This window comes from Lepidochelys olivacea (genome assembly GCF_965140295.1).
Source record: "Lepidochelys olivacea isolate rLepOli2 genome assembly, chromosome: 10".
Classification (NCBI taxonomy): Eukaryota; Metazoa; Chordata; order Testudines; family Cheloniidae; genus Lepidochelys; species Lepidochelys olivacea.
In genome coordinates this window covers 56,599,850-56,622,172 of record NC_140420.1, presented here as the reverse complement: position 1 = coordinate 56,622,172, position 22,323 = coordinate 56,599,850, and the positions used below count along the sequence as shown (strand labels likewise).

General features: G+C 44.6%; 2 protein-coding genes across 4 annotated transcripts in view; one reads left to right on the top strand and one right to left on the bottom strand.

Annotated features, from left to right (window-relative positions):
* LRRC49 (leucine rich repeat containing 49) overlaps positions 1 to 7,899 on the bottom strand; it is a gene marked incomplete at its 5' end in the record, with an annotated part of 130,612 nt that extends 122,713 nt beyond the window's left edge. Inside the window, 2 exons of one of the 3 annotated variants that reach the window (XM_084641337.1) lie at positions 6,465 to 6,521; positions 7,406 to 7,899. In XM_084641337.1, the coding sequence (XP_084497463.1) occupies positions 6,465 to 6,521; positions 7,406 to 7,899 (551 nt within the window). Of the gene's footprint in view, positions 1 to 12; positions 164 to 6,464; positions 6,522 to 7,405 lie in introns of those variants that run through there. The other 2 variants (XM_084641338.1, XM_084641339.1) reach the window with 2 other exon arrangements.
* LARP6 (La ribonucleoprotein 6, translational regulator) lies at positions 7,870 to 22,002 on the top strand. Its single transcript, XM_084641340.1, has 2 exons — positions 7,870 to 7,998; positions 19,235 to 22,002. Exon 2 carries the CDS (start codon positions 19,376 to 19,378, stop codon positions 20,297 to 20,299), a length of 924 nt encoding a protein of 307 aa, XP_084497466.1. The 5' UTR covers positions 7,870 to 7,998; positions 19,235 to 19,375; the 3' UTR covers positions 20,300 to 22,002.
* The last annotated feature ends 321 nt before the right edge of the window (positions 22,003 to 22,323 follow it).

Genomic DNA, 22,323 nt, shown 5'->3' with positions numbered 1-22,323 from the left:
CTCTCCCCTCACCCTCGCGGCACCTACAGTGCTGGGCCCGGCCCTGCCGCCGCCGCCGCCGGGCCGGAACTTGCTGGGCACCATGGAAACGAGTCTCCCCGCGCGGCCACCCGGCGACCACGCCGCGCAGCCACCGCCTCCTTTTGCTTTGGCCGGCGGAAACCTCTCCCGAGTTGCCTTAGCAACCACCACTTCCGGTCCAGTTTTTTCGCGCTCTGGCTTCCCCCCACCCCCGCGCCGCCAGGGCAGGGCCGGCCCGGGGATACCCAGCCGCAGCCGGAGCGAAGCGAACGGGCCCTGGAGGGGCAGGGTCAGCGGGGAGGGGGGCGCTGGCCGCGGTACTGAGCGCCCAGTTGCGGGCTCTGCTGTCTGTGCTGCCCTCCCCTGGTGCCAAGGCCTTGTTCATTTCGCGTCACTCTCAGCGGCCCCCTCCGTCGCCCCGGCTCTTCCTTTTCATTCGTCGTCCCCTGGCCCTTGCTGCTCCGCCAGGGCCAAGCAATATTGTGAAACGGGGTTTTTTAACCAGTGAAGCGGCACGGCTGGCTGTGAAGGTGTCCCATAGCCCTGGGCTGCCTGGGGAGGCATGTACTCATGGTACCAGGAGCCGCTCACCCTCTTCCCTTCTTAAGGAGCTTTGTTTCTTTAGGCAGGGACTGTTCAATTTGATTTCCGTTAAATGAAGTGAGCTGTAGCTCACGAAAGCTCATGCTCAAATGAATTGGTTAGTCTCTAAGGTGCCACAAGTACTCCTTTTCTGTTTGCGAATACAGACTAACACGGCTGCTACTCTGACACAGGTTCCATACAGTTTAGCCAATAGATGTATTGCTAGAAATAACTATTTCTACTCCAATCCCCACTTCTTACATCTTATTCCCCAAAAGTAAAAAAGTTCACATAGTAATGGTATGCATGACCAATGTCATCACTTCTATAAGGATTGGAGCTTTTCATGTCTCAGTGGAGTTCAAGGACTATTGCACAGACTGATGCTAAAATATTTTAAAATGCCTGTCTAGCTTTCAAAACTTATTTCAGCTCTGTTGGACATAGATTCTAATGTCACCTGCACATATTAGTATCTGAGCATCTTCCAGTAGTACATTAAGCAACATGACTAACATGTCATGTGGTGGTTGTTCTCTCATACTCTCTGGGGGAAAAGCATGTGTAGTGAAGTGTCTAGTTGAGGTAGGGGTTTGTTTGTTGGATCCAAACTGCTAAGTCACTTTTGAAAATGAGACTTAGTGTTTAAGTTACTTAGAGACTTTTGAAAACTTTAGCCTGTAACAAAAGCCTGTAGTCAGTGTACAATAATTTAGTTTTAATCAATTACAAGCTGAAATCCTGTTATCTTTTTACTTCAACTTTGTTAAACACTTAAACAAAACTAATATTTTTAGCTTGTATGGAATTATCCTTTTACTCACTAAATTCATATTATCTAGATTAGTCACCACTATAAATGAATCATCTTTCAAAATTATGTGTAGAGTTCTCATACATTTCTCCTAATTCATGGTTTTTAAGGATGGTGAAATTCAGTAGGAAACAAACTAAGATTTAACCTAGAAAATAAAATTGTATTATATAAAAACATAAAAATAGTTTTTGTATTATCTAAGTGAAGGGTTAGAAGAGTCCAAACCCTTTTGAAGGGCATATTCTGAATGTATAGTAATGTTTGATTGCAGTGTTTACCATAAATTATTCCACTAAAATCAGACCCACAGGACTACAGAGTTAAAGTTCTGTAAAAATCTTTCCATGTAAGTTTCCACGAATATGTTATTTCTGTGCTACCTTAATTCACCCAAGTTTCATTGGTTTCTCAGGCCAGCAGGATCTGATATCATTTCAGAGGTGATAACCTCATTCCTTTGAGGGTTAGTGTGCTGTATAGGCAGTAAAGTTGTCCACCTGGAGGACTCTGTTCCTCTCTATACTCTGGGGCTTCTTGCTGCTCTCCCCAGCTCTTTAGCAGTATGACCCTATTACAGTATGACCCTTAAGGGCCTCAGGCTGCCACAAGAAATTGCCCTTACAGGAGGGATTCAATAGGAAAGAGAGGCTCATAGGAAAGCTAAAACAGCCTGAGGCCACATTATCTTTTCAGACAGTTTGCAGTTAGGATGGAAATAATTCCAACCCACTCCCTCGCTATGGACAAATCCTGGAGCCTGCTGATCTTCCTACTATGTGAGCAGGGCCCAACAGTGTGTTGAGGTTCCCTGATGCTCACAGATCAAGTGCAAACAACTAAGCCAGAGGTGGGCAAACTACAGCCCGTGGGCCACATCTGGCCCGCGGGACCATCCTGCCCGGCCCTTGAGCTTCCGGCCAGGGAGCCTAGTCCCCGGCCCTTCCCCAACAGCCATGCCGCCAAGCGAGCAGTGCGGCTTGTGCCTGCCCACCTCCCAGGCTTTCCAATAAGCCTGTCCTGCTGCCAGCATGGTAACGGGGCGGGAGGGTTGGACAAAGGGCAGGAGGTCCCGGGGGGCAGTCAGGGGGCGGTTGGATGCAGCGGAGGTTCGGAGGGGTGGTCAGGAGACAGGGAGCAGGGGGGTTGGATAGGGGGTGGGGTCCCTGGCGGGGGGTCCTGGGATGGTGGGGACAGGAAACAGGGGGGTTGGATGGAGGTGGGGTCCTGGGGGGGCAGTTAGGGACGGAGATCTCAGGAGGGGGTGGTCAGGGAATAAGGAGTGGGGGGGTTGGATGGGTAGGAGGTCCCGGGGAGCCTGTCAGGGCGTGGGGGTGTGGATAGGGGTCAGGGCAGTCAGGGGACAGGGAACAGGGGGGGTTGGATAGGGGGTGGGATCCTGGGGGGGCGGTTAGGGGTAGGGGTCCCAGGAGTGAGCGGTCAGGGGACAAGGAGCAGGGGGGTTGGAAGAGTCAGGAGTTCTGAAGGGGCAGTCAGGGGGAGGGAAGAGGGAGGGGGCGAATGGGGGTGGGGGCCAGGCTTTTTGCAGAGGCACAGCCTTCCCTACCGGCCCTCCATACCGTTTTGCAACCCCAATGTGGCCCTCGGGCCAAAAAGTTTGCCCATCCCTGAACTAAGCCCTCAATTCTTAATACCAGGAACATCAGGAATGTCTTAAATCTGTTCTGTTACAGCTAAGGGACACTGTGCCGAAGGCAAACATCCACTCACAGATTACTTCTGGTGTTGTCCACTTGAAGATTAAAACAGTCAAAGTTAAAACCCTGCACGTTCACTCTATAGCCACTCTTGAAATTACAAGAGAGTTTTTGTTCAGCCTTCACAACTAATGTTAAGTGTTTGCAGCTAAGCAGGAAACACTGATAAACTTACCTGGGCTTTACGGGGTTACATTATGAACTCAGATGAGACTCAGCAAAAAGCTAAGTATGGATATTTTTAAAATCTGAGTCAACTGATGCTTTTGTGGCAAAACCATATGAAATTTTATTTCTGCATGAGCTGATGCAAAGACAGCGTGAGTTTCACTTGGAAATACTGGGTTCATTTGAACCTGAAATTGAAGGACTTTTTCAAAGGGTAACATGAACCCCTAGGACAGTGGTTCTCAACCTCTTTACATTATGGGCTGCATATGCAGCTGTTTATGCGTTATGTGGCCCGCATCCTCACAATATATGTACACTGTACTACCTTATTCCTGGGGGAATTCTGCAAGACTGCATGCCCGCAGGACCCACACCCCCTCCCTCCTCCCGGGCCTGAAATCCTGTGCTTCTCTGCAGAAAACAGCAGGGAAGCAAAGGGAAGCCACACGGCTTGGGGGGCGGGGGGCACGACGGCGGGCACAGTTTTTTGGGGAGGATTCCTCCCCGCAAACAGAGGCGAGACATGGGGGGCACACTGGGTTATGTACCACTCCTCTTCCTCTCATTTCTGCAAGTGCAAAGCTGCCCCACCGAAGTAGACTGTGTGTGGACTATGCAGCTGAATGCCGCCTCCTGGTCCGAGTGCCAGTTATGCTCCCCTTCTATGTGCTGGGAGCCTTCCTGTTTTCTGTGCGACAGTGAGTGCCAACGGTGAGGCTGGATAAGGAAGAGCAGGGAAATGAGGGAAGTGGGCTAGGGGGTGGGGGGAAGAGGCAGTGGGAAGGAAGGGGATGGAATAGGACAGGGGGAGGGGAATGTGGGAGGGAGGGGAGAGGGATGGGGCAGTGGGAGAGGGGGATGAGATGGGAAAGAAAAGGGGAATCACGGGGGGAAGCAGAAGTCAGGCATGTGGCATCCCCTCAGCAGCAGCTGGGCTCCCCCATTAAGCAGGACCATCAAACCCTTACCCTGACAAGCCCTACCCCCTTACAATTGGCCCCCCCTGGATGAGCTCCCACACCCAGACCCCCATGCCACTGAGCCCTAACCAGTTGCACCTGGACCCCTCCCCATCAAGCCCCACTCTCCCAGCACCCAGACTCCCCCCCTGCTGAGCCCCTACACCCACCTGGATCCCCTGCAGAGTCCCATTGCCCCTGTACCTGGAACCACCCAACGAACCCCTGTACATCCAGATCTCCCACTGAGACGTCCACACTCAGATTGCCCCACACAGAAACCTCTCACCCCACACCTGGATCTCCCCCCACACACTAAGCCCCTCCACACTTGGCTCCTGCTGGGCTGAGCCTGCCCACCCACAGAGGGGTAGGGCCCCTGGCTGTTTCTGGGGCAGGCCCAGCCCTTGCACTGTGTCAGGGTGAGGTGCAGCCTCACTGCTGAGTCCCTGTACTAGGGGAAGTAGGGGCTTCAGGATGATCTTCCTCCTCAATGCAGCCAGTGGCCTGTGCTCCCCACTGCCATGCTGGAACCACATTTATTTATTAACAAATGCAATTTGCAGAATTTTAAAATATTGTGCGCATAATTTTTAATTTTTTTTTGGTGCAGAATTCCCTCAGGAATACTGTATGGCCCTGAGGATGTCACATGAGCCGTAGGTTGAGAAACACTGCCATAGGGATTAGAAATGGAAAAGTGCTCAGCTCTACCCAGAACCTCTGAGACTGTCTACCTAACCTAATTTTACTCTTGCCTAGTCACTTAATCCCACAATGCAAAGCAATAAAAGAGACCCAAATCTGGAAGTTATCTGGCTGATTACTAAAGTGGTCATATGCTAGTCTCCAGCCAATTTCTCCTAGACTGAGAAGGCTGGCCACCTGATTCATGGAAATACAATGGCAAACGTTTTACTTAAAAAAATCCACACAGTGTTTCAGGGGGAAATCATAGACATTTTGTTCTCCCCCTACTTTCTGACCGACAGCCAGACTTCGGACTGATGTTGTACTGTTCAAATTCCATCTTTCAGAGAATTCTAAAGCACCTATCACCTAGCTGGCAAAATGTTGGTAACTTTGTTTCTCTCCTAAATGCTGTTGTATTTGGTACACGATTATAACCATGTATTTCAGTGGGCAGGAAGTGATTGCTCCTATACACTGACTTAGTATTTCTGAAGCACTCTGGATGAAAGATACTATGTAAGTATGAAGAAAAGGAGTACTTGTGGCACTTTAGAGACTAACAGATTTATTTGAACATAAGCTATGAGGTATTGTTATTTTTGCCTTTGAAGTAAAATAGTTATGATGAAAAAGTGCCATTGATATGAGTGAGTTTAGTGAAGTCCTCGAGTGTAGTACATTGGATTATCAATATAATCGTTTTTAAAGGTTTGATAAATGAGAGTTCAGGTGATATAAAATGGGAATACCACCCCCTTGCCTCACAGGAACATTGTGTTATCTATGGTATGTGTATGACCCTGCATCATTGCAGTATTAGAGTGCATCTCATTCTTTAGGGTATTTTCCCGCATACCACCAGGGAAATACATTTTACAGATGGGCAAGACACAGTCAATGGAGCAACTCCCATGTTAAAGTTAAGCTGGTCAGAGCAGGTACCATGTCTATAGTCTCTCTGTAAAGCACCAGGCACATCTATGATCCTATAGTATAAAACAATAAAATGTATGCAATCATTTCTGTTTATTCATGTTTGTTATCTTCAGGCCATTTCTCAAACATTTACAACCTCAGCAGCTATTGAATAAACCATTTTAATTTTCCAGAAGATGAGACTCAAGATGGAATGTAAACAATTTAAAACAACAGACATTTTCAATATATTCAAATACTAGGAAAAGACAATGCTACTTGAGTTCCTTTAAGCTGTTCATAGTTACCATAAACTTCTTTGTATGACAGTCACATTATACTTTGGAAGCTGTGCATTGCATGCAGTGATTTCTTTATGAAGTCATTAGATGCAAAATCACATTAAGGTCTCAAAGTTGTTCACTAAGATAAACTGCATGTTGTAATATATTTAGCACATAAGAATGCAAATCAAGGAATAGATAGAAGATAATCAGAAGTCCAACTGGAATATTGTGAACCCTTATAGCTGCACTTCCCTGATGGCCCAATCACTTTCTAATTACATTTAAAAAAATTAATTCCTACCTCTTATGGTTGCCAAGATAATCTATTTTGACCTGATGCAGCACTTTCTTCAGATAGCTGAAAATAACACCGGGGAAAGAGGTGTGAACTGATGCCAATCAGCGCATTGAACTGTTAACTCTGAAACCTAATGGCAACAGATAAAATAACATTAACTATTTGGCGGATAGTAATTTTGACAGAAATGTCCAGTGACTGAGTTTGAGTAGCTTGCCATCCCTCTGTCTACCCTTCTCAGCCCCAAACTGACCTTGGGATATCACATATTCCCAGGCCTGGAAGCCACTGAATGTTGCTAACTTATAGGGCAGGCCAGCTAAATGTGAAAAATCAGGACTTTGGGGGGGGGCACAGGGGATTATAGTTATGTATATAAAACAAAGCCCCTAATATCTGGAGGGTCCTGATGACATCCAGAGGTTCAATCACCCTACTAGCTTGGATGAAGGGATTTTCCCAGGCCTCCTCCTGCGTATACAGGAGGATTACAGAGGTTGTGACTAGGAGAAGGCTGGCAAACTGTGACTCTCCTTTAGAAGAGTGCAATAACCCCTTTCCTGCCCCGACAAATGAGTGAGCCCTTGTCTCATGGAAACTCACCCAGCGGAGTCCTTCGCCGACATGGGGAGAGGTCTACTCCACGCCTTCCTGAAACAGGGTGCCTACAGGAGGGAGATTCTGTCCCGAGGGTGGTGGTGCTGCCCGGATCCCACGTCCAGAGACACCCCCACCCCCCGGCCCCTTCCTTGGGTGGGGTGAGAGGGGCCTCGCCCCACTCGCAAACTATCCCCGCCCCCACCCGGCTGCCCGGGATGGGGCGTTTGTGCCCCTCCGCCCCCTTTGCCTCGCCCAGGGCGTGCGGCTCAGCCCGGCACACCGACCGGCCCCCGGGTATAAAAGCCCTGGCGCGCAGCCTGCCCCCTCCCCTGCGCTAGGCTTACCCCGGGGCGGCCATGTACGCGCTGCTCAGCGCCTGGCTCCGCTGCCTCCTCTGTCTGCTGCTGCCCGGGAGGGCGGCGGACGGGGAGCGCTGGCCCGGCCCCCCGGCTCCCCGCGAAGGTAGGCGGGGGCCGGCCGCCCAAGAGCAGGAGGGGTCTGGAGCTGGGGGCGCCGCCGCGGCGCTGCCTGGCTCAGAGGCGCGGCGGGAGGAGAAGGCGGCGGCGGCTGCAGGCAGCCCAGCTGCATCGCTGCTCGCTAGACTCCGCCGGCTCTGGCGGGCTCTGCCCTGGCACCGGCCGCCGACGCCCCCTTCACACCCGAGCCTCATGGCCGAGCTGCCGCCAGGGAGCCCCCAGGGCCCCGATCCGGAGCAGCCCGGGGTCGTCAGCCGGAGCGCGGAGCCGCTGGAGGACGGGCCCGGTGGCGCTCCGAGCCTGGTCGGAGAGGCAGGCGCTGGGGAGCCGGGGAGCGGCCCAGTGCGGATCCGAGTGGCCATCCCGGCGGAGGAGGAGGAGGACGGCGGAGCCCCGGGTCTGAGCCTGCTGGGCGGGGGCAGCTGTAGCGAGGATGACTCCGGCAGATATGGGAAATCTAGGTACAGCGCGGCCCCGGGACGTGAGCGGCGCCCGGCCCGGCCCCCGGCTCGGCTGCTGTGCTGGGGAGCCCCGGACAAGCGGGGGCAGTTAGTGCCTACCTAGGGGGACCCCTCCCTCCCTCCCGCCGACCGCGCTGCGCCCCGCGGGGCCCTGCGGCTGGGGGAGCTGCCCCGCCCCGCGGGGTGTTAGACGCGGGCGGGGGCTGCCTGGTGCCGAGCGCCGTAGGAGACTGGTGTTCGCCCCGCGATGGGCCGGGGCGCTGCAAGGGGGTGGCCAGCGCCTGATGCAATGAGGGCTCGGGAGTAGCCGCTGGTCCAATCGGGAACTTGGTGTAACTCGGGATGGACGTCGCATCAGGCAGCGGCTGCCCCCGCCCCCCGAGAGACACGCGCATTGCTGGAGACGTGTCTGGCAGGGCGCCGTCTGCGGGAGGCTTGCCTGGGGGCTGAGGCGAGGGAGGGATCCCCTGCTAATCTGGCACTTCGACGGGGAGGGGGCTGGACTGGCGGGTCGGGTTTACTAGCGCTGGAAACCCGAGGTGGGGGAGGAGCCGCGGGCAGTGGCTGGAGGAGGTGGTGACCTCCCCCGTCCCCCCGCAGAGGTGCTGGGGTCTCCTTTCAGCTCTTTAACTCCCACTGTGATGACCTTGTCTGAACCCTGGGGGAGAGATTTCCATGCAAAACCACTATGGAAAAGCCAAACGTCTCCGAAGGAGCAGCCAGGGGCCAGATTGCACTTCCCAGCTCTCTGGGTCAATCAGAGCAATGTAGGGCTGGGAGGGACCTGGAGAGGTCAGTTAATCCAGCCTCCTGCAGAGGCAGGACCTAGTAAACCCAGACCATCTTTAACAGGTGTTTGTCCAACCTGTTGTAAAAACTTCTAGTGATGGGGATTCCACAACTTTCATTGGAGTTTAACTGCCCTTATTGAATCCTAGAAATGCAGCCTGCCCTCCTGCTGGCTGGCAAAATCTCTGTTGTGGGGCTCTTCAGTGACTTAAAGAATGGGGGGAGGGGGAGAATCATGCACAAGTTTGGAAACTGTGGACCCAAATGATCCTTTGCTAATATATAGCAATGTGTTAATAGAGAGGGCAAATACATTTCTTTGCTGGGGAAGTTATTGGACACCAGAAGGGTGAAATACCCCTGGCCATGACTCTCCATCCTCTCCCTCCTGCAGTACTCACATAGCAAACCTCTCATATAAATCATGGATTAGGTATTTCCTTCTGAGTTGGAGGCTTTGTTAATCTGATTGGGTGGGTGATGTTTACATGGCAGAGTTCACCCAGGGTTGGAGGAGAAAGGAGGATTAGAACCAATCCAGTCCTTAATGTTGCCTCAAAACACTAGAGCTACATGGTGTGGTGCTGAGATTGGAAGCTATTTCCAGAATTGTTCATTAGCACAATTAGTTTGTGTCAGTCTCCTTCTGGAGTGTGATGCAGTGGCCACTCTCAACAAGGAGTTACCCTAGAAATAAATGAATCAAAGGCCTCAAAACAGCTCAGTCCAATGGCTTTACTTCAGATGAAATGGGGCATTGCTGCCAGGTGGAGCACCGGATGCACTTAGTAAAACTCTCTCCTTTGGAAATTAGAAGGGCTTCTGTCTGCTACTCGTTTCTTGTCCTGACATTAAATCTTCTGTAATCATGAAGAGTTAGGTAGATGAACTGCTTGTAGGCACAGTAATCTTCCTGTATTGTGGCTATAATGATCTTTTGAGGATTGCTCAAAAGAATGGAATAATGTAAAGAGTGCAGGATGCACTTTTCTATACTGACCATCAAACTGCTTTTGGGAAGTATCGTCTGTGCAGATTTTATTATAGATGGTAGAGAGGTCTATGGAGTTAACTGTGACCAGTTAACATGACTGACTTGGGACTAAATGGTGGTTAAGTAGTATAACTGTTTCCGTTAAGGATGTGAGGTTTTTTTATTGATAGTTCCACTAGTACACCTAGTGTGGAAACAGTTATACTAGTATAAAAGTGCTTCATACCAATGTAGCTTATTGTTCCCTTACCGGAATAAGCCATACCAGTATAACTCTGTGCACATAAGGGGGCTGAGCTGGTCTGGTTAAACACAACTTTTGTTTGTAGACAATAACACTAATTTTTTCAGGATAGACAATGCCGTTGTGGTTGTGGGCAAGGTCTGTGGGTATATCTTATGCTGTGTGTGTGTTTAAAAAAAAGTGTTTACTTTGATTTAGCTGGTTGTAAGACTACAAACTTGCCTTGTCTGCACTAGGGTTTTACAATGTGTTAGCTACCACATTGTAAAAACATTTCCCCTAGTATAGATGAGGCCTGTGTGAGTTAGAGGCTAATCCAATTAATCATGGGTGGAAGAAATATGTTATTATTCCCTTACATGCCACCACTACTACACTTGATGTGTAAGAGAAGACTACATGTTGCAGCTATAACTCCAAGTTAGTAGGTTGCCATTTCCAGTTTGGTATTTGTCATTAGAGTGTGTGTGTATATATAATATACACACACACATAAAATATATAGTATGGGATCAATTATTTAGCTAAAATGCCAACTTGTTAATGATGTAAATACACATAGACTTGCTTAATAAAAATATACAAATAGAGTGAGCAGTATTAAAATGATTTGCACCTGTTACAGGTTCAATTGTGAGACTTCTTAATCTTAATGGAACTGTTGGGCTCTGCTTTGCAATGAAACCCAGACTAGTCCTTCGCTCAGTTCACCTTAGGGTCTCTGTGAGTGGAAAGCCAAAGACAAATACACTGTGGGAAGATGGCAGTGGTGAAAAGTTGGTGTTTACAGGGAGGCCTATACCGTGCCAAAAACAGGCAAGGAAATGCTGTGGGCCAGAGGGACACCATAAGAGCTCTGACAACTTAAAATTCATAACTGACTAAGACCTGGTTTAAACCACTCTTTTATCAGTATAACTTTTGGTTAAGGAGGGAATGGGGGATATTATAACCAATATAGTTATACTGCTACAGCCCCTCAGTGTGAATGCATTTATACTGGTATAATCATATCCAAGTTAAGCAGTAAAGTTGCACAATCCCTGAACTATACCAAAAAGAAAAGGAGGACTTGTGGCACCTTAGAGACTAACCAATTTATTAGAGCATAAGCTTTCGTGAGCTACAGCTCACTTCCTCAGATGCATATCGTGGAGACTGCAGCAGGCTTTATATATACACAGAGAATATGAAACAATACCTATTCCCACCCCACTGTCCTGCTGGTAATAGCTTATCTAAAGTGATTTCCAGCACAAATCCAGGTTTTCTCACCCTCCACCCCCCCACACAAATTCACTCTCCTGCTGGTGATAGCCCATCCAAAGTGATCACCATCACCAGCAGGAGAGTGAATTTGTGTGGGGGGGTGGAGGGTGAGAAAACCTGGATTTGTGCTGGAAATCACTTTAGATAAGCTATTACCAGCAGGACAGTGGGGTGGGAATAGGTATTGTTTCATATTCTCTGTGTATATATAAAGCCTGCTGCAGTCTCCACGATATGCATCTGAGGAAGTGAGCTGTAGCTCACGAAAGCTTATGCTCTAATAAATTGGTTAGTCTCTAAGGTGCCACAAGTCCTCCTTTTCTTTTTGCGAATACAGACTAACACGGCTGCTACTCTGAAACCTGAACTATACCAGTATAGTTAAAGTTGTTTTGTTGTTGACCCCCCTAATGAAGTATGCTGTGCAATGACAAAAGAGAGAGGAATGGAGTGAAAAGGGGAATTGAGGCTCGTTTGATGCCAGGAAAGATGCAAAAAGCAGAAAGCTTTGGATTTGAATGAAGGATAACTTTTGCACTAGGAGTGATGCCTAATCAGAAATGGTATGTTGAATTATAAGACTTGATATTTCTTTAGAAGTAGAAACACAGTAATCAGATTACTGGTTAGTTATTTCTGAGCACTGGTTTGTAATCTTGTTAGAGATTTGCTTCTACCCATTAAAATGCTATAATCTAGGATTACCACTTAGCTATTTAACTTGTGTAGAGAAAGATACCTCTCTCATAAACAAAACATAATTTAAATAGAACTAATTTAATAACTCAGCAATCAACACACAAATTTTGTGTGTGCTTTTTGGTAATACAATTGAAAGCTTCTGACCACTTTTAACTGACAGCAAAATATTAACCACTTTAAATATGTACATTGACATTCGTTCCCCTCAATGCTTTATAATTATGGTAACTTGATAGTTATTAAATACATATTTAATTTTCGATTTAATAATTGATTATGGGGGACAGAATGGCTTAAAGAGACAGTCAAACCAAAATATTTCTCTTTGAATTTTTTATCTACTTTTGTTAATGGCAACACCCAAAATTACTATAAACTGAAAGGCAACTGCTCTCTGCTCTAAATCCCTGTCTTTTAGTTTGTTCATTTGATAGACTAGAAAGTCAGTTTACTGTTTGTGTGGAAACACTTTTAAAAAAAAAAAAAGAATAATAAAAGTTGGCCAAGGACCACAGACAGGTTTAGTACCTGAAATCTAGTTACTTTTAAGTTAAAATTATTTTCAAGTTGACTTTAACTTCATATTGTATTTCTATTTCTAGGATGAATAGAAAGACCCCTTTAAAATACAAAGGAATACTCAAGTGTAAAAGCTGTTTGACATGAAGTTCCATCTAATATGCTAAAGGAAATTGAAGACAGTATAGATAAGCACTCAAAAATCAGGACATCCATAAGCTATGGCTGAGCCCATTCCTTGTGCTGATTTCTATAGTCTTTAATTGCAATATCACACTCTCAATTATAGTACAATACAGAGGTACACCCTCTCTGAGAACTCCAACCATGTAAGTGTTCTGGGTCTGCAGTTTACCTTTTCAAAGGGGGCACATGATAGACGTAACAACACAGATTGCACAAGATTCCAAAAAAAATATTGCTCTTTAACAGCAGAAGAAATGCACAGATCTGTACAAAATTAGAAACCCTACATTAATTTCCCTGTGTCTGTTTTCTCTCCATTCTGGAGCTTTCCTGGGGCTGGTGTCCCATTGTTGCTGCAGCCTCTACTTTGACTTTTCCTGCAATCTTAGGTCAGCTTGCTTTCTCTGAGCTTGGCCCTGCAACTAAATCACTGCCACCCATGAAAATATGCCCATCTCCTCTTCTCCTTCCCAAAGGTTCCTGTGAGTTCTTTTTAAACGTTTATGCCATGGATGCTACAGCAGCACAATTGCAGCACTGTAGTGGTCCCACTGTAGGACCATGGCATAAAGGCTTCCTATATGGACATAAGTTGAGTTTCTATCACTGTAGATCTAGGTAATCCATCTCCCTGAGCTGCACTAGCTGGGCTGATGGACAAATTCTTCCATTGACTTAGCTGTATCTACACAGCAGTTAGGTCAGCTTAACTACAGTACACAGGAGGGTGAATTTTTCATTGCCCCAGAGTGATGTAGCTATGTCAATCTAAATTAAGTGTAGAGCGGGCTTTTGCCTTGTTTAGGAACTTTACACTCTCCAAGTGCCAGCACCCTGCAGATGTGTAAGAAGAAATAGTTTCTCCCAGCCTCAGCTAACCCATTGTCATTCAGGTGTTTCCACTGAGTTCTAATGACCCCCATTGTATCTTGTTTGGGAGGGACATGCAACAAGCCTTGTGGGCCTATGGTGGATACACTTAGGCCTGTTCTAAACTTAAGTTAGGTTAACATAGCTATGCTGGTCAGAGGGTGTGAAAACTCCAAACCCTGACTGACAAACTTATGCCAACCTAGCCCCTGGTGTAGCTGCAGCTGTGCTGATGGAAGCATGCTTCCGTTGATGTAGCTACCATTTTTCAAGAAAGTTGTGTTCCTGCACTGATAGAAAAACCCCTTCCATCAGTGTAGGCTGCATCTATGCTATGAGGTTATGCCAGTTTTGCTACAGGGACGTAGCTATGCCAGTATAGGTCCTGTAGCATAGACATACCCATAGACTGAAGCATTGCATGATATAGCAGTTTTCCTAAGAACAACTTCACAATATCAACCAGAATCATAAATTCTATAGACATTCTCCAAATCATTACAACACTTTCAGTTTGCAATTTGAGACTCTTGTAATGTAGCAGCTGAAAACCAATTTCCTCTAGGTCAAGGCAGCGAACACTTCATTGCGGTCTATTTCCAGGCAAATTGCAGTATTCAATCCTCAGCTATTTTGGCTTATGGGTAGTTTAAAAAAGTTACACAAATATTTTTCTGATGTTTCCCCTCCCCTTCACAAAAACAGCTTTATTTGGTTTTGACCAAATTTAAAAATGTTGGGGCACAGACTAAGACTGGAAATGTTTTGTGATGATATGACTGTCTGAAATAGTGCTTTAGAAAGGAAATTTTGCAACTTGCAAGGTGGTAATTAGTGCTGCTCCCACTACTTGGAGCCCAATCCTGAATCCATTTAAATTTATACCAAACTCCTGTTGTCTTCAGTGAGTAGGGCAGTGGAACCCCAGTTCAGTGCTTTTGATTTTGCTTTTATCATACAAAGCTTATTACTGTAGTGCAGAGTCACTTTCAAATGAGATTTCATTGAGGTTTGTCAAAAGGTTAGAATGTATCCAAACAGCTTAATATATTGATAATCTTATCAGCTTTGATATCCAGAGGACACATTCTGCCCACAGTGCACAGATGAATTTGGTTTCCTGTATGAGTAATCTCCAGATGAGTCACAACCTAAATAAGTTGTTTTTCAGTCTGCCCAAGCAGCTTTGACAGTCAAATCCTTTATAAAAGATATCCAAAGAAAGAGAAACACTTAATGCAAGTTGTAGACAATATACATCTATTAAGACGCTTGTTTCTCACAAAAAATCCTTGTGTCCTTCTAAGATTGATTCCTGAACACCTTTTAATATTAATTTCTTTTTTTATGGTATTATGAAAATGGTGATTTCTTCAGGTTATGATCACCAGAGCTAGAGCAAGTGCAGAAAGCTGGTTGTAAATAGAAATGACAATGTTCAGTATTTTATAGAAAATTTTAGCTAAAATTTTTTTAAAAACTTAATGTGCCAAGTGAAACAGTCTTGTCAAACAGAATTGAAAAGGTGAATGGTGTTTGAGGTGGGTAGAACTAGCAATGCAGTATAGCTCAGACCAATGCATCAGGAGATGAGGTATCCTGCTTCTGGCATATATCTAATACTTGAGGGGAAAAAGTAAAATAGGACCAGCTAGGATGAATTCAGTGTTTTAATATTGTGGGGGTGGTACTGACCTTTGTAAATGAAAAGGTTTTCTCTGAAGCATGAAGCTCTTCCTGGATTTTCTTCCCACATTAATCTTAACTCAGTAGTTGCAAATGTCCATGCTAATAAAATCACTTCAAAAAACCTTGATAGCTGTATGTTTTGTACTTAAATTTCCCGTTAAAACAATTCCATAGTGGTAGCTAAGTGAAGATATGGATAGAGTTAAAAATCCATATTCTAATTAGATTAAATAACTTTCTTTATCTTTAGTGACATAGCAAAGTGAGAAATAGTCAATTATTTAGACTAGGATGCTAATAAGTCTTCCTTTCCATCCCCCTCTGATGCCCCTATCTAAAAGTAACTGTACTACAAGTTACTAGCTTTCAAACAAAAATTCACTCTCTCTCTTCCCCTTACCCTTTTCAATTGTACTTCCAACATCACCTCACTTGCTAAAAGGGTCTTAAAATATGGAGACCTTTCTTAGAACTATTCCAGTATATTTATCCAGGGACCTGACTTTGTGTCCACAACTGAGTGAGCAATAAGTAAGTATTGTGTGCAAAATCCATTGACCCAAGTAGAACTTTTGTATACAAAACAGCCATCTTCATGTGATTAAATCTCTCTTGGTGGGTACAGACGGTGGTGCCTCAAGATTGCATCTGCAAGTGATAGGCTGTCTCAGGGCTTGTCTACACTTACATTTTATAGCGCTCTCACTTGCTGGCTCAGGGGTGTGAAAAATCACCCTTCTGAGGCGCAGCAAATCTGAGCACTTTAAAGCGCTAGTGTGGACAGGCTCCGAGTCTGAGCTAATCCCCTCATGGAGCTAATCCCCTCTGCGGGAGCACTTTGAAGTTTCTAGTGTAGCCATGCCCTTAGTCAGGCAAGTGCACTATCACTGCTTGACAAACTGCCAGAGCAGAGGTGCTCAAGCAGCGTTCCCTCTTACCCTAATAGTGAGCAGCCAACAAAGTGCCCCCCTGTTGGGGCTCTGGAAATTGCTCCCTCCATTGTTCCACAATAGCATGAATATGATCATATTTGGAGCTTGTTGCAAAAGCCAAATAAAATTTGGGGGGAAGGAAGAAGGGATGTTTTAGGGACCTTTTCTGTTGATTTGAATTACTTGGGTAGCTGAGTTAATTTATCAATACTTATTTTTATGGTCATTGTGATTTGACACCAACAGCTTTTTGGGTAGGCATTTTTATTTAAATCTAAGATGTATCCAACAAGCTGTGTACTCAAGTAAATTCCAGGATGAGGCCCCACTGCAAATCAAGCTTTTAATAGATAAAACACATACCTGTACCTGGATAGCCCATGTATAATTATGTATTAAACTTCTGTGAACCTTGATAGTACTTCCAGAATGTACTCTTGGGTTGAGCTGTTTGCCCCAATGACATGTGGTAACTTAATTTGCCCAGATTTGTACTTCAAATTACAAGCATTGGGAATGATAGAGGGACAGAGGTCCATGAGAAGTGTGTGTGGCTGGATTAAGAATTACTATTTTGGATGAGATGTCCAACAGAGGTGATGACTTGTTCACTAGAGAACTTTAGGCAAAGAGAGGTCTCTTTGGAACCTCTCTTTGGAAGGCCTCTCCTGAGGGAAGAACAAAAAAGGCACTTTAAATTATTTCCCAGAGATCTGTCTGTACACATCCAAAGTTAATAAGATGGACACTGAACAAGAATAGATCCGGACTCAAAACCGTGGATCTGAAACTGTCATCTCTAGCCTATCTCTGTTGTATGGTTAGCATATGAGTCTTCATTTGGTATGGAAATGACATTTAAAATGTGTAAAAAATATAATCGTCTTAGTCCTCTTCAATGTTTAAATGCTTGTTGGAATCCTAGCTTTAAAACATCAACTATATTTTTGCACTGCAGGTTATTAGGGCACTGTTTTCTGGCTCATTGCTTGTTATACAACTGTCCTCACAAGAAAAAGTCTAAAGTAATTTTTTTTTAGCAGCTTCAGATGGAAAAGGGAAGCAGTGATAGATAAAATAAGCTTTGCATAACACCAAACATTGGTGCTCCTACATCTTATTTTGTTAGAAGTTGGCTGAAGACTTGGACTTGTGGTGTAGTGTTTGTGAACTGCTGAAGTACATGACTCATTGTTCTGCGAAATCTGCTCTTGCAGTGAGCTGAGGACTTTGGCTCCTTAGGCTGACTGGAAAGATTCCATCTCTGAACAGGCATCCTGCTGCACAGGGAGAACTGACTGAACCTACTCATTGTTTATCAAATAATTTGACAAGAGTCTGCTTTTGCTCAGGTGCCCACATGGTTCTGTGAGTTAATGCATGTTGCCTTTCACTCTGAGTTGGTGGTTTAGTTGTTTGGGTCACAAGTGAAAATTAGATTGTCCCCATAGGCACAGTTGTTGTTTTCTGTTCAGAGGAGTAAACTGTTGTGATGGAACTTGCATCTGCTTCAAATCGGTATTCTTAGTTTCTCATGTAACAGCCTGTTCTCCCCATTCCTGTCCTCAAATTCATGTTTGATGTTACATTTGTACAGTGGAGATGATGGAATCAGCTAAGATTCATTGTCAAACAAAGCTCAGTGCTGGAGCAGACGGGTGGGTTAATATTGCTTAGTTTAGTGAATCAAATATATTATATTTCTAGCACAGCATTCTCTAAACAAGTATCTGCAGTTTGCCAACTTGCTTTTCATTAGCTTTATCAGTATAAAGCAAGACTGCAATGACCAGACTAAGATCAGTTTATAAAATGACTTCATTGTCTTGTTCTAGTGGCGGGGAGAATGATGGTGAGGACTTTGACCAGGACTGGAAACCCCCAGATAACGAGCTGATCCAGAAGCTTATAACACAGGTTGAATATTATTTCTCAGATGAGAACCTTGAGAAAGATGCCTTCCTCTTAAAGCATGTGAGAAGAAATAAGATGGGCTATGTCAGTGTTAAGCTACTCACTTCTTTCAAAAAGGTAGGCTCATTTCTGAGGGGCTTTTAAATCTACTCTATCCAACTTAATGAGCTATTGAACAGATAGGGCACATTGGTTTTGGCCAGTCTGAAGGGTTGATGCAGTTAACATCCTACTGTTACATTTGTTCTTTGCTTCTAAAATGTTGCATAAATAATCAGACAAAACTTCTTGATTTGCCCAAGAAATTGTGTAAGTCCCTCAAGCCTAAGGGAGAGTGAAATTTAGAAAAAGCATCCCTTTCTTGGATCCTACCAAGCAAGATCTTAACCTACCTTTTTTTCCCCCTGAGAAACTCCTAGCTTTAGGGGGGAGACTTTTAAAATTACATGGTAGATATTTTTTTTTTTTTTGAGCCAGCACCATCCTGATGAGAGATCAATGTCTTTTGACCTTTGCAGACTTAAGAACTTGGCTGTACAGTTTGGTCCAATAGCTACAGTGCCCTGAGAGTCAGGACTTGTGGGTCCTAGGCCTTATATTTTGATATTCTGAAAGGCACTATGGAAGTGCCCCTTTTAACTATTAAGGGTAGGGACTCTGTTTAATAGTTTTCTAAAATTAAGCACAAAAATAAGGTAATGGGACACAGGGGGAGGCAACCTGTTTGGAATTTGATGCAGCAGGCAAAGCAACTGTTGAATATGCAGCATAAGCATGCCTCTGTGATGAGATGGGAGTAGAAAGATTCTAAGAACTCTTGAAGAGGCATAGAATAGCCATAGAAATAATGACTTGTTTAGTCTGGGTAAGTCTGCAGTTGGTGATAACTTTGATCTCCAATCATGTAAAAGGAACAGGAAGTTCACAACATTGTACTGATGATCACAGTGACAGTAGGGAAACATTTTTAAACCTACTTTCTGTTCAGGAGGGATACTATAGAAGACTTTGGCTGATCTTTCATTTGAAATCCAACCCTATAGCAGTCTCAGGTTTTCAATAGGGGTAGAGAACTATAGTTTTGGTGGCTTTAATGAGCTGCATTAAAGTGTAACCCTTTTTTTAAAGGTAAAACATCTTACCAGAGACTGGAGAATCACAGCCTATGCTTTGAAGTATTCAGACATTCTTGAGCTGAATGAAGATAGCAGAAAGGTTAGAAGGAATACCCCAGTTCCAGTGTTTGCTAGTGAGACCCTGCCTAGCAAGATGCTGCTTGTGTATGATATCCACTTGATTTCTGAGCTACAGGTTCTGAGCCAGGATCAAGAAAATGGATGCATGCAAGAAAAGATGATGGAGCATCTTTTCAAGACCTTTGTTACTTTTGGTGTAATTTCATCCGTTCGCATTCTCAAACCTGGTAAGGATCTTCCACCTGATGTCAAGAGATTCAGTAATCGATACACCCAAGTTGGAACAAAGGAATGTGCAATAATAGAGTTTGAAGAAGTAGATGCAGCAATTAAAGCTCATGAAATCATGTGTATTGAAAAGAATAATGAAATTGGCATGAAAGTTACCCTGATAGGTATGAAGCCTCCAAAGAAAAAAGTTGTGAAAGACAAGAACCATGACGAAGATCCCAGCAAGTCTCTCAACAAAATTAAATCCCTGAATAAGAGAGTTGAGGAACTTCAGTATGTTGGGGATGAATCATCAGCAAACAGCTCTTCTGATCCAGAGAGTAATCCTACATCTCCACTATCTGGACGCAAGACTACCAGCAAGTTGAGCCCTACCACCTATCAGAACAACCACCTGAGCCCTAATGTTTCACCTAGGTCAAGCCCCTGGAATAGCCCATCTTCTCTGCGCAAAGTGTCCAAAAAGTCTCCGCTTGCTGAAGATGGCAAACTTAACCCTAGCACTAGCCCTGAAATCTCAAGGAAATGTGCAGATTACTCTTCAGATAGCAGTATTACTCCTTCTAGTAGCCCATGGGTTCAGAGGAGAAGACAAGCTCAAACTGTAACCCAAGAACAAAGTCCAGTAAGTAGCCCAATGCTTGCCCGGAAAATACAAAATGCAGATGGATTACCTGTAGGAGTATTGCGGTTACCCAAAGGTCCTGATGGTACTAAGGGATTCCATAATGGATGCGAAAGGAATAAACCTATGAAGAATGAATAAATCTTCGGTATTTTTCTTTTAAAACAAGTTTCACAAATCAATTTATTTTTGTTCAAGCCTGGTAAAAAGACTAGCACTTAAGTGACTGAATGAAGTCCAGTATTTAATTTTTAAAGGTTTTGTATTCATGTAGAGACTCATTTGTATATCTGTATTTGCACTTAATCTGCATTATTTTTATATTTTTTTTGTTTGAGAGCTGAACATTGAAATGTTACTTTTTTTATGCCAGGTATTTAAAACAATTTATGTAACTGCATATTTGTGCAAAGCTATGAGTCTGAACAGCAATGTGTAAACACTTGATAATATTTAGCTGTTGTACCACAGCATTTCAAAGCAATACATCACCAGTCTGTTTATTAAGAGGTTTGAAGGCTTCCTATTTTTAGTATGTTGAAAGGAACACTAAGCTGTAATGTCCTGTCAGACACTTCGCTAAACTTGTTTGCTTAAATTTCCAAAAATCCTATATAATAGGACCAAACTGTGTGTATTTTCTGTGATGTGAATAAAAAAATGCTGAGTAATGAAGACTGTTTTCTAGGTATCAGATTCTAATGTTCAAAATGATCAGATAAAGACTAAAGGTTCTAAAGTTTGTGACCGTCTAAACCAAATTGTTTAAACGCATGTTTCCTATAAAGCAGGCTAAACAGCTTTCTTTGGAATATGGAATACCTACATCTTTCAACCCTGTCTGGCCCAGGTTTAGGTCTCAAGTTTCACAGGACTTGCTCTACCTACTGTGCGAGGACATCATGTGTATATGCCAAGTGACCAATGCAGTTTAGAGTGAATCCTGCGTGTAAACTAGGCCTTATATTGAATATAGGCAACCTAAGGGCTAGTCTACACTAGAATCTCTACAGTGGTGCAGCTGTACTGATGTAGTTGTACCACTGTATTCCATGCTGACAGAAGAGAGCTCTCCTATCAGCATCACTCCACCTCCCCGAGCAGCAGTAGCTATGTCAGCGGGACAGCTTCTCCTGCCATCCACATTGTCCACACCAGCACTTAGATCTGTGTAACTTGCACTGCTTTTCCATGCCTGGGAGTGACTTACATTATACTGAAGTAAGCACTGGTGTGTACAAGCCCTAAGTTTAGCTCATTAAGAACATGGCTCTCAGAAATTTTTATCTTCAAAAAGAGTCCAGACAGCAAAGCCATAAGCATTCAATATATTTAAACAAAGGTGGTGTGCATGTTTTGTTTTCCCTAAGTACATATCAATACCTAGAATATCTCCTCAGGATTGCACAGGAGTGGGCACAGAGTGTTCACTTTTTTTTTAATGCCATTGCAGCTGGCAGAAGTCCAGATTAGATGAATCACTTCATCTGGGGCCATGCATGTATTTCTAAGAGGCTTTTGTTTTGTGCTCTTTTTTACGTGGTGGTTCTCTCTTGGGACTGAGAGGCCAGACAGAAATCCATCTTCTCCAACCCATCCTAATCCAAGTCTCCAATATTGCAACCAGTATAGGTAAGCCAGGCAAGGCGGATTAGTTTATCTTTTGTTTTGTGTGAATTTTCCCTGTGTTAAGAGAGGTTTATTCCTGTTTTCTGTAACTTTAAGGTTTTGCCCAGAGGGGGATCCTCTGTGTTGAATCTGAATACCCTGTAAAGTATTTTCCATCCTGATGTTACAGAGATGATTTTTACCTTTTTTTTTAAATAAAAACCTTCTTTTAAAAACCTGACTGATTTTTCCACTGTTCCAAGATCCCAGGGTTTGGATCTTTGATGATTTTGTAACTAATTGGTTAGGATATTACACTCAAGCCTCCCCAGGAAAGGGGGTGTGTAGGGCTTGGGGAAGATATTTTGGAGGGAAGATGTCTCCAAGTGGTCTTTCCCTGTTCTTCGTTTAAAATGCTTGGTGGTGGCAGCATACTGTTCAAGTACAAGGCAAAATTTGTACCTTGGGGAAGTTTTTAACCTAAGCTAGTAAGAATAAGCTTAAGGGGTCTTTCATGCAGGTCCCCACATCTGTACCCTAGAGTTCAGAGTGGGGAA